We start from the raw sequence: 18,064 nt of genomic DNA, 5'->3' as shown, positions 1-18,064 counted from the left end.
ACATAATTCGTGGTCTACAGAAACGTCTGTAGGGTTATGATTTGGACCAAAGAATAAAAGGGGCAGTTTCGAATAGTTATAAACATTATTTGTGTGGTATTTTGAGCTGAAACTTCACACACTCTATGGACATCAGAGACTTATTTTACATTTTGTAAAAAGGGCCATAATAGGTTCCCGTTAATAACAGTGTACAGTGCTGAGAATAAAATGCCCTCCAAAAAAGTGTGTGTCTTTAGTGACTGTTAGTATGTAGGCCGTAAATTAAAGCAGGCGAGAGGCGTTTCAAAGTGTAGCGAAGTCTAACCCTCATCCTCATCTCTCTGTTTTTTCCAATATGGTGGGAAACTCTTTCAGCTTTTAGCCCACCGGCTTCATCTATCATTCATTTCTCTCAGTCTTTTTCTCTGCCCTCACTCTCCTTCTGTCATGTATATTTGATAGCGGCACGGGAAGTGCAGTGTAATGGCATTTTCACACTGCTACGTGTGAACATGCATGTGGTTACGAGACGAGAGCGAGATTAAGAAGATAAGAGAGGTGAAGAAGAAGCTATTTCAGTGTATTAGCTATCCATGTATTGGACATGAGGAATTGTTTATAGCCATATTGGTATTGGCAGATATATTTCTAACATATAAGCCAATTATATTAAAGCTAATAAATTATGGATTATTTTCAATAGTTGAACCTCTTCGGATGTGTCAGTGAGGTTTTTTGTCACATGCACAGATTTTAGAAGAGCACCTTAAAATAAGGACAACATAGTAATTTTAGTTTGTAAGTGACTGAAAAGAACGATAGTTGTTGTCTTGCTATTTCTTTGCTTTCTAATATATACACAAACTACTATATGTGTATGTGTATACATACACACACACACGCACACACACACACACACACACACACACACACACACACACACACACACACACACACACACACAGACACACACGCACACACACACACACACACACACACACACACACACACACACACACACACACACACACACACACACACACACAAATATACACACATAGTAGTTTATTAATAATTATAATTAATATCATTATAATTAATTTGAGATCTCAAGGCAATATCTGGTTACAACCCTCAAATGTTTGCTCTATAGCAAATAGATTTGACTGCCATGTTTAACAGTTTATATATTATGCTAAATGAAAACTTGGTCATTATTATTCTGACTTATTTACTTAGAATATCTGTATTGTTGGCTTTTAAATATTGTTGTTTAATAGCTTACATTTCTTGCATAATATTTAATTAAAAGGCTTTGTATTACAAACCGCAGCAATAAATGATTGGCAGTTGACGTTAATATGTTTTGCCACCAGATGGTGACAGAGACCATATAGTAATCAGTCCTATAGGTTTTATGAGAGCAAACGATTTCCTCAGCAGATATAATAAGCGACTGCCAGGGGCGTCGCTAGACCCAATTTACTGGGGCACGTGCCCCTGTAAAAACCTCCAGTGCCCAAGTAAATGCATTGAGATATGATTTACTTGATATGGAAATGTATTTATTAAGAGTGGTAATTCCGAAATAAAGACGTTATTCTCTATGTGCAACCGAACCAACGCTGGTGAAAGCAATGTGTTTAATCAAAAAGCAAACTGACGCATCTCCGCGTGAGCGCAGAGAACCCGCGCACCTCTAGCATATGCTGCTCATCTGCCGGTGTGAGTTCCGGTAGTTAACATGCGCGCCAAAAAAAAGCAGGCTCATGCGTTGTAAGACCAGCGTAACAGCCTTTTTTGTTTTGCAAGTCAACAAAACTAAAGTTTAAACAATATGATGGTGATCTTACTAAACATCCCTCCTGATAGATTTTTTTGTTAGAAGCAACAAGAAGGGACGACGAGTCAGGGAGGTAAGACTTAATAAACCTACTTCTCTGCCATGTGTCAAGTCTAAGACAACAGATAATTCTATAAAACATCCTTTTTGTATTTTATTGATTTGTCTATAGAATTTCATTCAAATGAAATTAATATTTATGCAAAAGATTTCTTAAATGGTGGGTGATGCAGTAGGTAGTCCTGTCGCCTCACAGCAAGAAGGTCGCTGGTTCGAGCCTCAGCTGGGTCAGTTGGCGTTTCTATGTGGAGTTTGCATGTTCTCCCTGCGTTCGCGTGGGTTTCCTCCTGGTGCTCCGCTTTCCCCCATAGTCCAAAGACATGCGGTACAGGTGAATTGGGTAGGCTAAATTGTCCATAGTGTATGAGTGTGTATGGATGTTTCCCAGAGATGGGTTGCAGCTGGAAGGGCATCTGCTGCGTAAAACATGTGCTGGATAAGTTGGCGGTTCATTCTGCTGTGGCAACCACAGATTAATAAAGGGACTAAGCTGAAAAGAAAATGAATGAATGAATGAATGAATTTCTTAAACGATCTTAGCATATCACTCCTGTATCACTCCAGAAAACAACAAAAATTTATTATATATATATATATATATATATATATATATATATATATATATATATATATATATATATATATATATATATATATATATATATATATATACACTAGGGTGCCCCTGGTGACTGCTAAACAAAAACATTACAGAGAAGGTAAATCACACTCTAATTTAATCTCTCTTTTGTATTTACACTGTACTAATCTAGTAGGGTTTGCTTTGCTTTTATTTTTATCAGGTAATCCCAGTAAATGCCTGGATGCAGAAAAATACAGATAGAACTCTACATGAGGCAATAGTTAATTGTTTTAAAGTGACATTTTTGAATTAACAGTGGCTTCTGAAGTTTAGATGGTTAACGTTAACTGCAGATGTGAACCTGTGGCAGAAGAAAGCAGTTCCTCACACAAAAGGATTTATGAGACCCTCTGTGGTTGAGTTAATTTTTTATTTACATAATTAGGCTTTCAAACTGTTGTATAAATCCAAAATCACACTCATAACACTGTTTCATGGCTGTATATCAGCGCTGCTGTGCTGCATTTTACTATGCAGTGCAAATATACAGCCACATCACTGTGTTTTTATGTTATATAAAACAAATGTTTATCCATAAAGTTACACTGTAAAACCCAATAAATTAACTCAAACTGTTTTAAAATAAAATAGGTTGAGTACTGTAAACTTAAAATCAAACTATCAGTCAAAGTATCTTCAATAAAAAGTTAAATAATAAATTAAATAACTTATTTCATTTGGTGATTTTCACTGTTTTACAATGTATCATTTAAAAATTGATATCCTCTCCTTATTTTGCTTTTGCATTTCTTTAATTTATTATTATTATTATTATTATTATTATTATTATTATTATTATTATTATTATTATTGTTGTTGTTGTTGTTGTTGTTGTTGTTGTTGTTGTTATTGTTATTATTATTATTATTGTTGTTGTTGTTATTATATTATTATTATTATTATTATTGTTGTTGTTGTTGTTGTTGTTATTGTTATTATTATTATTATTATTATTATTATTATTATTGTTGTTGTTGTTATTATTATTATTATTATTATTATTATTATTATTATTATTATTATTATTATTATTATTGTTGTTATTATTGTTATTATTATTATTATTATTATTATTATTATTATTGTTGTTGTTGTTGTTGTTATTGTTATTGTTATTATTATTATTATTATTATTGTTGTTGTTGTTATTATGTTATTATTATTATTGTTGTTGTTGTTGTTATTGTTATTATTATTATTATTGTTAGTATTATTATTATTATTATTATTATTATTATTATTATTATTATTGTTATTATTATTATTATTATTATTATTATTATTATTATTATTATTATTATTATTTTAGTATGAAAACATATTAAGGAATTGAATTTTTTCTTTTACAAATGTAGTTATTACAATAAAGGCTTTACATTCTTTCAAGCTTCATTATAGTTCATAGTGTTGCAGAAAGAAAATCTCAAGAGGAATTTACAGGGTGAACCATAGTCATTTGTGTCTTTAGGGCAGTGTATAAGGACAGAAGCTGCTTTTCAGATCACCTGAGCAGCTAAAATTCTCCCTACAGGGCAGAAAGATGGGAATGTTGGCATCATAACCGAGTGATGTCTGAAATGGAGCAGAACATCTCAGAACGGTTGTGTTGCAGTAACTGAGACTTCACTGAAATGTCAGCATGTTTAGGGCTGTAGAGATGGCTGATGGGATGCGATTGTCTCCTTGAGCCTCCTTATTTTTCCTCTAGTATCCATATTTTCCCTTTTTCTTTTGCATTTTCCCTCTATTTCCATGTTCATAATATCCAAAAATATGCTTCTATTCTGCGTTTTTAATGACATTGCCAAGTGTGCCGCTTCCCTAATGCTATATTAATCCTCATAGAATCATTGAGGCGCTGTTCACTCGTCCTCTGTTTCTCACTGTGAACGATATTGTCTGGTTGGAATTGCTAAATCCCCCCCACTTGACTGTGTCGAGAGGCTGTGTGGTGATAAATTACGCTGGTTGTTAGATGAAGGTTAGTCTTAATTGCATATATCTACAGGGAGGTTTTGAAAGCTAGGGTTGTCATGGTTGTGTAAACGTTCAATAACAGTTGCTTGATGGGTTCAATAAGTCTCTAAGATGTGTTTCACAGATTGTTGGTAGGCAAGACTGGGTGGAGGCTGTGGTCAGAATTGTGCTGGTTTTGATGTAAATGTAATGTAATAGCAATTACTCGCATCCAAAATAAAAGTCTTTTTTGACATAATATATATGTGTGTGTATTATATATTTATTATGCATATGTTATACACACACATATAATTGAAGTTAAAATTATTAGCCCTCCTGTGAATTTGTTTTCCTTTTTAAATATTTCCCAAATTATGTTTAAAAGAAAAAAATGTTTCACAGTATTTCCTATAATATTTTTTCTTCTGGAGTAAGTCTGTTTTGTTTTATTTCGGCTAGAATGAAAGCAGTTTTTAATTTTTTAAAACCATTTTAAGGTCAAAATTATTAGCCCCCTTAAGCAATATTTTTTCGATTGTGTACAGAACAAACCATCATTATACAATAAATTGTCTAATTACCCTAACCTGCCTAATTAACCTAATTAACCTAGTTAAGCCTTTAAATGTCACTTTAAGCTGAAGAGTAGTATCTTGAAAAGTATCTAGTAAAATATTATTTACTGTGATCATGGCAAAGATAAAATAAATCAGTTATAAATATACACAGTACGCACACATATATTATATCAAAACACACTTTTATTTTGGATGCTATTAATTGCGATTAATTTTTGCCAAGCACTAATTATATTTAAAGCGACATATTTCTTTCCTTGATTGCAAGGCTACATTAAATATATATCAATGTGGCTATAACATAATAAAAAATTGCAAACAGCAATGCATAATACTAATTAAAGATCAAGTTTTGAAAGAATACAATTAGGAATTTACTAAATGTCTTCATGGAACATAATGTTTACGTAATACTTATATATTTTATTATTATTTTTGGAATAAAATTAATTCATAGATAAGTTTGATTATAAAAAATAATTAAATAAATAATCCTGCTAATGTAGACGTTGGACTGAAGGGCAGAGGGTTGCTGAAGAACTACTGAGAGATTTCAGCTGCTGTCTGGGCTTTCACTGCCTTTTCACACCTCCCTTTCTTCATGTGTTCAATACTTTTTCCATGCATCATTTCATTTTATTACGTATAACTTAATTTGTAAGCTAATTAGATTTGCTTGCATAAATGGATTTCTTTGGTTGTTACCAACATACAAAAAATTCATGAAAATTCAATGGCACCTTTAGGAATGTTTTCTGAGAAAAAACATGTGTTCAATACTTATTTTCCTCATTTTATATATATAGAGAGAAGATTTTTTTCAACACATTTCTAAACATAATAGTTTTAGTTACTCATTTCTAAAAACTCATTTATTTTATCTTTGCCATGATGACAGTAAATAATATTTTACTAGCTATTTTTCAAGACCCTTCTATACAGCTTAAAGTGACATTTAAAGGCTTAACTAGGTTAATTAGGTTAACTAGGCAGGTTAGGGTAATTAGGCAAGTTATTTTATAATGATGGTTTGTTCTGTAGACTATCGGGGAAAAAAGCTTAAAGGGGCTACTAATTTTGACCTTAAAATGACATTTAAAAAATTAAAAACTGCTTTTATTCTAGCTGAAATAAAACAAATAAAACTTTCTCCAGAAGAAAAAATATTATCAGACATACTGTGAAAATTTCCTTGCTCTGTTAAACATCATTTGGGGAAAATTTTAAAAAGTATAAAAAAGTAAAAAAGTAGTAATTCTGACTTCAACTGTACATATAAATGGAGCTTGCTATCTTCACTCCAAGACCCTGCAAGCATTGGATGTTGAGCTGCTCACATGCAAATGAAAACAGTTCCATGCTTCATTATAGGGCTGTACAATATTGGAAAAATATGACATTGCAATATTTTTTTCTGCTGCAATATATATTGTGATATGTATAAATTTCACTAGATAATTTGGAAAGATTTCATTATTAAATGTTTTTTGTCTTTTTTATGCAGTGCATCTGCATAAATTATAATTAATCAGCAAAAATAAACAATAAACAGTGCTTTATGGTTTTCTGCTGTCTAACAGTAAAGAAATTGAACAATCAAATATAAAAAAAAAACATGGTCATCATTGTGTGAATAATTAAAAAAATAATAATATTTAATAATATCTATATCTTCTAATCTTTTTTAAAAAGAAATTTAATCCTGCGATGTGACTATTAAAGATACACAAACTGCGATATCGATGCTCAAACAATATATGTTCAACCCAACCTCATTAGCCATGTTTAGATTTTACTTTAATTTATTATACATCCCTACACACGCATGCCAAAACGTGTGTTGTGTCTATGCATGGTGGAAATTCACAAATTAAAAACAGCTTAATGATGTTGGACTGATCTTTCTCTCAAGCGTTCTTCTTGTTCTTATTAGGAATTCCTAGCTTTACACAACCAAAGATACAATATCTCTAGAAGGGATCAGGAGCTGCTAATTAGCGCAGATGCAGAGGCTGCTGCCCTGATCTGAACGAAGGAATCATTAATGAGAACTCAGACCCTGTGGAGAGCGGGAACGGGTAATCGTGCGTGAACACAACACAGATGAAAGAATTCAACGTCTTCATCAACACATATCTCTGCTGTTGCTGGCACACAGCTGTCAGTAAAAATATATTCTGGAAAACATCAAATATGGGAATAAGGAGAGTGCTCGTATTGGGGGAGGGTATTTGAGAAAACGTTTGAGAATATTTGAGAAAACATGAAGCGACATTAAGGGGGTAGTTCACTCAAACATTTAAATTTACTTTTTAATCACAATCAGGTGATTCCAAGCATTTATGCATTAATTTGAACACAAAAGAAGATATTTTGACAAATGTTGGGAACTGGTAAACATCTACAGTCATATACAGCAAACAACTTGATGTCAACATGACATTAGATTAGATTAGATAGAGTCAACTTTATTGTCATTACACGAAATGCAGTTTAGGTCTAACCAGGAGTGCAATAGCAGCAAGTGCGGGATATAGGTATAAGTGCAATTATAGAAAGCTATGGTAATATTAACAGATGGAGGAACTATGAACATAATATACAACTCGTATTAACTAGAATCAGATATTTACAAATAGATGAACATACTGTACAGTTTGATATTAATAATCAGGGATTAGCAAATAGATATGAACATAATATTCAGGTTGTTATTTGCTATAAACAGGAATTACAAATAGATATGGAGGTATGTATATCATACATTTATAAATGTATATTTGCAGTGGGTATTTAGATTACAAATGGTGTGTACAATGTAGTACAATGATTATGTGCTGTATTATATTACAGTGATGTCAACGTGACATATTAAAAACACGTCAAAATGCAAATCAGTTTGATGTTGATTGACTACCTTGTAGGGCTGCTCGATTTTGGGAGCAATCATAATCACGATTATTTTGGTCATAATTGTAATCACGATTATTCAAAACGATAATCAGTTGAAGTCAAAATAATTTGCCCTTCTGTGAATTTTCTTTTTTATAATTATTTCACAAATTATGTTTTACAGAGCAAGTAATTTTTCTCAGTATTTCCTATAATATTTTTTCTTCTGGAGAAAGGCTTATTTGTTTTATTTTGGCTAGAATAAAAGAAGTTTTTAATATTTTGAGACCTATTTTAAGGTCAATATTATTAGCCCCCTTAAGCAATATATATTTTTGATTGTCTGCAGAAGAAACTACTGTTATACAATGACTTGCCTAATTACCCTAATTAAGCCTTTGAATCCCATTTTAATCTGAATACTTGTATCTTGAAAAATATCTAGTAAAATATTATGTGCTGTCATCAGAGCAAAGATAAAAGAAATTAGAAATTAGTTATTAAAACTACTATGTTTACAAATGGGTTGAAAAAAATCTTCTTTCCTTTAAACAGAATTGGGGGAAAAGGGTCGCTAATAATTCAGGAGGGCTAATAATTCTGACTTCAACTGTATATATACAGTTTATTTTCCTTCCTGTAAATAAGTAAAAAGGGAAATAAATACAATAGAATAAAAGCATCTTCACTGTAAGAATAAAACTTTAATTATAGCCACAAAAGTCCTTCAGTCAAGAGCAGTGAGTGATTTTGTCCTTTTGTTGTTTGATTAATGATAAAAACAGTCGGCAGCAGGAATATTGCGCGCTGTCAGAGCAGTACCGTTCTGATTTATGGTTTCTCTTTCACATGTCTTTTGATTCTCAACTCGTTTGTTTATTACACACATGAGGGTTAATATGAATCATCACTAAACACTGCGTTTTGACACAAATTTGCATGTATTTGACCATTAAAGCGCACAAATTAAGATGACTTTAGATGAGTGAGCTCTGCTCATCTCTGAGGCTGAGAGCGCAAACACACAACAGCATGTGCTCTTTCACGCTTTTAAAAACATGAATGATTCGAATGTACATCAGTGAATGATGCTGCAAACGCTACATTACAGTTCATGCTTTTAGTAATTTTTACGTGAATCTGAGCTTTGCAGAGCAACAAATGTGTACAACTGGAAAGGGGCGGTATATGATGCAGTAATCGTTTTATATCAATCAATGTTTTTTCATAATCGTTAGAAGCCAAAATCGAATTCTCGATTAATTGCACATACTACCTTGGTGTCAAACTGACATCAAATTGACATCTAATATTGGCGTCTAACAAAGATCTCAAAAATCAATTACAGGACTGTCCTTTAATCATATTTTGACCCTTTTTTCATCAACTTTAGATGTCAATTTGATGTCATTTTGACATCAATGTAGTTTACATGCATTGTAGGGATAAAGAATCCAGTGTAAATTAGCAATTTAAAATTGAAGATTTCAGATCAATCAAATTTTTCTTATATTAAAACATCAACCCAGGCTCATTCTGATTACGTACCCCTATATACATTTCTGAAGAGAGCAAAATACGTCCCAGGAGCTAAGTTTTTTTTGCAGTTTTTGTTTTTGCGAATCCACCAGAGACTGCTGTGTACGCTTTTTTTTTTCATTTCTCTCGCGAGTGCCATTCACACATGCTGTTCTTGCGTACATCCACCAGAGGATGTACGCAACCAGAGGATGGACCACTTACTGACTGACCAACCGACCGATCAGCCCCCACACTCCTCCTTCCCTAAACCCAACCTATAGTATTTTAAAAAGCACCGATTGTCCTGCCAGTTCAATTAGCCCTTCCCTAAACCCAACTGCAGTGTTTTTAAAAGCTATCCAGAAAAACACAATATTTTCACCACGTTTTCAGATTTTACCACATTCTCACCCTATTATTTACTTGTTTTTTTATTTTTTAGCTTTTGTTTTTGTCTCATCTGCTTTCTGGAATCGTTCTTTACCAGAATCGAACCCCGCTGTCGTGGTAAACTCCTCTCTGCGTCTCAAGTCCGCCGCAATACATGTTAAGATACCGGACAAACTGGTAACAGTGGGAAAGCGGTCTATACGAAGGTAAGCGGTCAGCTGGTAAACGGGAAAAGGAACGGCATCATATCACCCCATAGCGTTCTTTTTAAAGATGAAATGAAGCCATACGTAATTCTGGCTACATAATTTGCGATCTCCAGAAAGGTATATAGGGCTACGTTTTCAGAATGAGCCTGTAATACAACATATTTTGTGTGTCAATATTTTGGTTGTCAAAAGGGCCTCAATGTGTGGATGTCAAATGAACGTCATGGTTTTGACATCAAATCAGTTTGTATTTTTGACAGGTTTTTAGATATAGTTTTGAAATCAAGGTGCCCGCTGGGAAGTAGGAAAAATGAATACTAAGTCAATCTTTACCAGTTTCCAGCTTTCTTCAAGATAGCTTTCAGTCAGACAGTTTTAGAATACGTTTTGGGTGAACTATCCCTTTAATGACCTGAACATAGGGCTAGATTATGTATCGATATAAATCATAAAAAAAATCAAACTAAATAAAAAATGGTTTCAACCAGTAGTTTGGATACAGGATGCGTGGAGTTTATGAATGGATCATTGATTATTGTTTTTATTCTTAAAGATCAGGGAAATCTTGATTCTTTTCAATGATGATGTCTTCTAATGAAAATGAAATGTGTAAGTGTTCATTGCCCGGCTGTCTGTTGTATGTGTTTTTTCTGCCTGGCTTGGTTATTTACCCAGAGGCAGAGCCGTCTGTTTTTTATTGTCTTCACCGCTGTAGTTTCTCTGACTGGAGGTGGGACTGCCCGTCATAGTCAACCATCTGTTGACAAAGAGCAGCTTCTGTTTGTCTGTCTGTCTCTTGGTCTGCCTGTTTATCTGTCTAGAAATGCATGTGGCGTGGAGGACATCATTTCTGAATCAGTGTGGCTAATGTGCATGTCTGAGAAACTCACGCTTATTGTTTTAGTTAGTGGTTCGGACAGATTCACATATTATTCTGTTTGTTTGTTTGGGCAGGAGTAAGTATATGTATGTCGAATGATTCAAACATTCTTGCATTCCTGTTTTCTCTAACAGTGGTTTTCTGTGTTGGTTTCATACACCTATTTCAAAATCTTTAATTACAGTTGAATAATGTTTGTGAATTCTGTCTTTAGAAAGAACACAGAAAAACCCACTATAGTGCACATTCAGTCAACATACAGTTTTTTTTCTCTAGGGCAAGTTGTCACATTTTTCATTAGTTCATGCTTTCATATGCTGTGAATTTATTCAGTTTATTAAAGGTGCTATAGAATACTTAGGCATAGCTGAATAATAAGAGTTCAGTACATGGAAATAGCATACAGTTGATGTCAGAATTTTTAGCCCCCTGAATTATTAGCCCCCCTGTTAATTTTTTCCCTAATTTCCGTTTAACAGAGAGATTTTTTTTCAGCACATTTCTAAACATAATAGTTTTAATAACTCATTTCTAATAACTGATTTATTTTATCTTTGTCATGATGACAGTAAATAATATTTTACTAGATATTGTAGTGACATTTAAAGGCTTAACTAGGCTAATTAGGATAACTAGGCATGTTAGGGTAATTAGGCAAGTTATTGGATAACAGTGGTTTGTTCTGTAGACTATCTGAAAAAATATAGCTTAATGGGGCTAATAATATTGACCTTAAAATGGATGTAAAAAAATTAAAACTGATTTTATTCTAGCCAAAATAAAACAAATAAGACTTTCTCCAGAAGAAAAAATATTATCAGACATACTGTGAAAGTTTCCTTGAGCTGTTAAACATCATTTAAAAATATAAAAAAAGAGAAAAAAAAGAAAAGAGAAAAAAAATCTCAGTAAGGGGAAAAATTCAAAGGGGGCTAATAATTCTGACTATGCACTGCAACAACAAAAAAATGCTTTTCTTACTTAAATTTTTTGTCTAGTTTCTAGTCCAAATATCTTAATCTTCTTAAATCAAGAAACATATCTTAGCAAAAGTAATCTGCCAATAGGGTAAGCAAAATAATCTTGTGTCAAAAGGAAAAACGAGATAATTTGGCTTATTATTGCAGCTTGTTTTAAGGAAAAACTCTCACTTTTGGCATATTGTTTCTGAAAACAAGAAAGCATTTTAATTGTCTCGAAAATGCTTCTTAATTTAAGAATATTGAGATATTTGGACTAGAAAAAAGCAAAAAAAAATCAACATAAGAAAAGCATTATTTGCAGTGTAAGCTTCAAACACCATTGTTTCCTCGTTCCCATTACTGTGAGCGTAAACTCCTAGTGAGAAACAGGCAAATTGGAACAAAATACAGACTCTGGTGATCCACATGGGATTAATATACACGCCTCAGGTTGCATTTGATTGGCCACAACATTTCCTAGTGAGATTACAATGATAATTTTTCTTTCTTATTTTTAAGTTTATCTAAGCTTGTATTATGCTTACTGTGTATGTGGGACCTTTTTTTTTTAAACAGGTCAGGCTTTAAGGAAGAGTAAGCAGTTTTGTCACAACTCTTAAATGATAAATTCATTAGGTCTATTTAAACACACCTTTTGTTAGTTTAACATGTATACTGTGAAATTTGCCGCATACAGTGTGTGTGCAATGAAGCAACAGACACACGTGTACTGTATGTTTGTAATAAGTACACTTCTGAATTTAAGCGTTTAATGCACGTTAATGCATCATGTCATATCAGCTCTTACTGTGATTTTTCTAGAGGGAAAGTATGCCAATAAACTTCAAAAACTCATCTGTTTATATGGAGGATGATATTACTTCCGGCCTTTTTATATGCCTTAAAACCAATAAAATCGAAATACATCTCAAGTTGGCGCTTGCTGGAGCATCAGAGCAGAAGTCCTCAAACAAGTGTTTATGCTTATAAATGACGTGGTAAAATGTAAAAATGAAATTTTAAATACATGTAGAGCTTTATTGGTAGATAGCTGCTGAGCACAACGAAATATATGAAAATGAAAAGGGCATTTATGTTAATAACTCCGTTTTGTTATTAGTTGCCTAGGCTATATGTGACAGTTAATGTTCTGTCTATGAAGCTTACAAAGTCTGAAGTTTGTTGTGCCATTGAACTGTCAAAGATGAAAAAAAAGGTTTATAATTTTTTTATTTTAAAATGGAGTCATGTAAAAGCTTACGTAATGCTTTCGATGTAGGCCTAATATGTGATTTTCTGTTGGAGCTGGTGATTGTGTATTGAATTTCCTCTGTAAAGCTGAGGGCTTCATCGATCCGTTTCCCAATTATTAGTAGTTAACATCATACAGCTGGCCATAATTCAGTCCGGCACTCGCATGGAAGAGCATAGATACTGCAGTGGAGAAGAGCAGGAGGATACATCTGAAATGACATCAGTGCTCACTGTGCTCTGTGTTATTGCATTTAAAAGCTATAAAAATCCAGTACATCACAAACCCTCTGTAATAGTATTGCTTGGCCTAAATTATTTCATGCTTCATTTGTTTCTTTTTCTCACTTTATGAATGTACTGTTTCATCCAGAAATGTATGACTTGTCGGCTGGTGAGATGAAATTCATTCATTCATTTATTTTCTTTTCGGCTTAGTCCCTTTATTTATCGAGGGTCGCCACAGCGGAATGAACCGTCAACTTATCCAGGATATGTTTTACACAGCGGATGCCCTTCTAACTGCAACCTGTCACTGGGAAACATCCATACACACCCATTCACACTCGTACACTACGGACAATTTAGCTTACCCAATTCACCTATAGCCAATGTCTTTGGACTTGCGGGGGAAACCGGAGCTCCCGAATATACGGAGCACTGAATATACAGATTTTGTTAATCAATTTAATCAATTTCAATTTGTTAATCAACTATTTGTAAAATAACAGACTGAATTAGGATTCTGAGATGAAGCTAGAAACAACAAAAAAGTATTTTGTTGTAAAACATACTCCAATAATCGTTGTTTTATTTGTAACTAAAAAATTTGGAATTGAATATTAATTTGTCAAAATGGTAAGAGGATCGATGGAAAAAGAGTTTAACAGCTTATTTAAGACCATGAATCTACAAAGAGTTAAAAACGAGAAATTAACTCTCAAATTTGGATTATTTTTTACAAAAAATATCGTTTCAAGAGTTCACACTTAGCTGATGATTAATTATAAGCTACTTTGGCATGCTGTCCCGGGAGAGAGCTCTGAGCTCATAAGATACTCGAGCCCGGGGCTCCCTCCCGTTGCAAGGCAAGAGGGGAGTTTGAGCTTAGGTAGATCTCGAGAATTCCCCTGCTGTAGTAACTAATGAACAGATAGTGATTGCTCTTGAGAGATAAATACTTTCTAGGAGCATGTCTATGGTGCCGATTTAGATTAGTCAATTAACTTAAGTTGCATGTTTCTAGACGGTGGGAGGAAACCGGGGAACCCGGGGGAAACCCACGTGAGCACAGGGAGAAAGTACAAACTCTGCACAGAAAAGTCTGCTGGTTTGGTAAAGCCTGGAACCAGAGACGTTCTTGCTGTGAGGCAACAGTGCTAAGCACTGGGCCACCATGTCACCCATCTAGGTAGAAGGAGGAGTAGGGGTGGAAGGGGGGATTCTTCAAACGAAGATAGCAGTGGTACGTAACCCAGGGTATTTATAGTAGCTTAGGAGTCGTCTGATTGGTGCATTGAGAATTGGATAATGCGGATCCAGCTGCTAGCAATCATAAGCACGTAATCCTCTCGAAATTAGTTTATAAATAAACTTCACTTATAAAAGCATTGTAAAAGGGATGAATATTAATATAATGCTCTGTTGACTATAAAATAATAGTTTGCTGATATAAATAAATATAGTTTAGTGTTTTTGATTTTTTAAATATTTGATGCTTTTTTATTTTCTTTTATTGGTGTTTAACAAGACAATACATCATAGTATACAATACAACTCAGGAAAAATTACAGATTGTCTTATTTTTCTTATTTTCCCACTATCCCCTCAAAATAATATTTGATGCTTAAAAAAAAAGGCTAATTCTAATGATTAACAAGGTAGTTACTGTTAAGTCTATAATAAGAGAATACATTTTTTTAAAGTTCAAATTGTGCATATTTGCTTATACAGCAAAATGAAATGAGAGGTGAATTGTGGATTTTTTCTTTTTTAATGAATGGATTTCGCAGGATAATTAAGCTGTTTGTTTGGAGACGCTTGTTTCTGTTTCTACTTTTATTTTGTATATTGTATATTCTTTCTGACATACTCAGAAAGGGTTTGACCATACTCAGAAAGGGTTCGGCGTTCACTTCATTGCTCTGGAATAGTACAACCCTGAAAGTTGTGCATTAATAGTGAATGACTCTGTGATCATTTTATCTTTTTTTGTTGTGTTGTACAACTCCACATCAGAAAAAGTTGGGACAGTGTGGAAAATGCAAATAAAAACACAAAGTCCGAGCTGTGGAGGAAGAGGATACAGGAGCTTGACTGGCCTGCCTGCAGTCCCGACCTGTATCCAATAAAGAATGTGTGGTACTGTTGCTCACCTTAAGACTTATTTGCAGGAAGAATGGGACAAAATAACACCTGAAACACTTCATTACTTTCTTCACTCCCTAAATGTCTTTGAAATATTGTAAAAAGGAATGGCAACATTACCATGTGTTAAATGCTTTACTGTTTCAATGTTTTTTGAAATGTGTTGCAAGAACCAAAATTGAAGTACATGTTTATTTTTAAAAAACAAATCATAAAAAACTATAAAAATCATGAGGAACATATTAAATAATGTTTGTTGTTGTTGTCTGGAATGAAATACAGGTCAAAGTAAATTTAGAAATCACTATTTTCCTTTTTTATTTGCGTTTTCCATACTGTCCCAACCTTTTCTGATTTGGGGTTGTATTATTATGTGCTTCTTACAAGCAACTGGGATGTGTAATCCAGGATCTGCTTTTGTGTGTGTTTTGCAGGGTTCTCGAGTGTGGGTGAATCATAAAGATCAGCTGCTTCCCTCTACAGTGAACTCATGTGGAGATGGAAACCTGGTGCTCACCACCGACTACGGCGAGGTAAGACTCAGTAATCTGTCATAAAAACACACACATCCAAACACACAGATGTTGCCCTTTATGGCTGAATGGATGTTGTGTGAGTCAGAGATTACGCTGGTTTTTGTATTGTGCTCTGAATGTCATCATAACAGAGCTGAGGGTGTGTGTGTGTGTGTGGTGTAACTACTAATACTGCTTGATTACAACTAAATATCGAAACAGAAGCAGTTATATCCAGTCAGCTATACAGAAAAGGAACAGATTTCTAAAATGTACCTAAAATTTTTCTAAAAATTAGTATTGACCAAAAATTTATAAACTCTCAAAAGCCAAGAATCAATCGATGTCATAGCGGTCATTCTGACCTTTCACACTTATACTGTACCAAATAAAATTTTTGTGACATCATAGTTAAATTCGATGCTTCTATTGGGATTTTATAATTAAACTTTGAATGTCTGTTGTCTACACTGGCTTAGAGAGCTTAACACACTGCAATTTAAGAAAACACATGCAATTACAAAAAACACCAGCAAACTAAACAAAGATCTTCAATGGTTTGACAGCAAATGTGTTGCAAATCCTCAAATGATAAACGCATTAAGAAAACGTGCTACAAATTCTTATGCTGGGATCACACCTGACGTGTGGCATGTGCCCCAGTAAATTGGGTCTAGCGACACCCCTGGTCTAGAGCCTACCTCAGTTTGTCCAGCAAGCAGAGCAAGGTTTTTCCAGCCAGTGAAAATATTGTTTTTGAAGAGGGATATTAATGGAATATGGACGCCTGGGTTAACCAATCATCACAGAAACTAGTAAGGAAACCACAACGAATAACGCCGTCAAATTGAACAAGGCAGGAAAACAACAAAAAGTCGACAAGTTGCAGCTGCATCACCTTTTAAATGCAACCTGTTACCATGACAACATCTGTTAGTGGATAACTCTGCACTAAAGGCAGAGTACGCTGCCTGTTGTACTCTGTCTCTTTCCTCCATGATTAATCTCTTTGATTATTTCCCTGTGTATATCACATTGCACCAAAACAGGCCAAAAGCTTATGTAGAATGTTGGAGTGCATTACATTTGGTCATATGATACAGTCTCTTTCACATGACCATTATGGGAGGGAGAATGTATTGATTTAGCCTAAGATGTGCAGTTGGCAATTACACACACAAACACACACACATGTTGGTATTGCTGGTTAATGAGGACTTTCCAATGGCTTGTTTAGGTATTAGTTAAGGTTAAGTTAATTAGTTAAGTTACAGTTACGTTAAAATAAAATAGGAGAATCACGGTGGTGTAGTAGCAATAAGCAATAAGGTCAGCAATAAGGTCACTGGTTCGAGCATCAGCTGGGTCATTTGCCGTTTCTGTGTGGAGTTTGCATGTTCTCCGCGTGTTGGCATAGGTTTTCTCCGGGTGCTCCGGTTTCCCCCACAAGTCCAAAGACATGCGCTATAGGTGAACTGGTTAAGCTAAAATTGTCTGTAGTGTATATGTGTGAATGAGAGTGTGTGGGTGTTTCCCAGTGATGGGTTGCGGCTGGAAGGACATCCGCTGTGTAAAACATATGTTGGATAAATTGGCGGTTCATTCCACTGTGACGACCTCTGATTAATAAAGAGATAAGCCAAAAATGAATGAATGAATAAAATAAAATAAGTAATTAACTAATTCACTTAAATTAAAGTTAAGTTAATTAATTAATTATTTTATACTGTAAAAAAAGTTTATTATATGGCCCAACTCAACCATCCCTAAACCCAAACCTCAGAGGAAACCTGTAGCAAACTTGAATGCAGTAAGACCATGTTAAATATGATTTTTAAGCATTTTGTATTACAAAGACACAAGCCATGTCCTCATAAACCAGCCTAATAGAGAACAACTAGGCCATACCCATGCTGTTATACACATTTCTGCCCATGTAAACCACCAAAGCCAGTACACACACGCACACACAGTGCTGACAGAGGTAAGTAGTTTGTGATGGCTGTGAACTG

General features: G+C 34.1%; 1 protein-coding gene across 1 annotated transcript in view; it reads left to right on the top strand.

The window, feature by feature from the left end:
- myo10l1 (myosin X, like 1) overlaps window positions 1-18,064 on the top strand; it is a 126,800-nt gene that overhangs the window by 27,570 nt on the left and 81,166 nt on the right. Inside the window, exon 2 of the mRNA XM_056459596.1 lies at window positions 15,972-16,070. Coding sequence (XP_056315571.1) covers window positions 15,972-16,070 — 99 coding nt within the window. The remainder of the gene's footprint in view (window positions 1-15,971; window positions 16,071-18,064) is intronic.

The sequence above is a fragment of the Danio aesculapii genome, chromosome 6, assembly GCF_903798145.1.
Source record: "Danio aesculapii chromosome 6, fDanAes4.1, whole genome shotgun sequence".
Classification (NCBI taxonomy): domain Eukaryota; kingdom Metazoa; phylum Chordata; class Actinopteri; order Cypriniformes; family Danionidae; genus Danio; species Danio aesculapii.
Note: the sequence above shows the minus strand (reverse complement) of the source record. Positions and strands in the feature narration are given on the sequence as shown.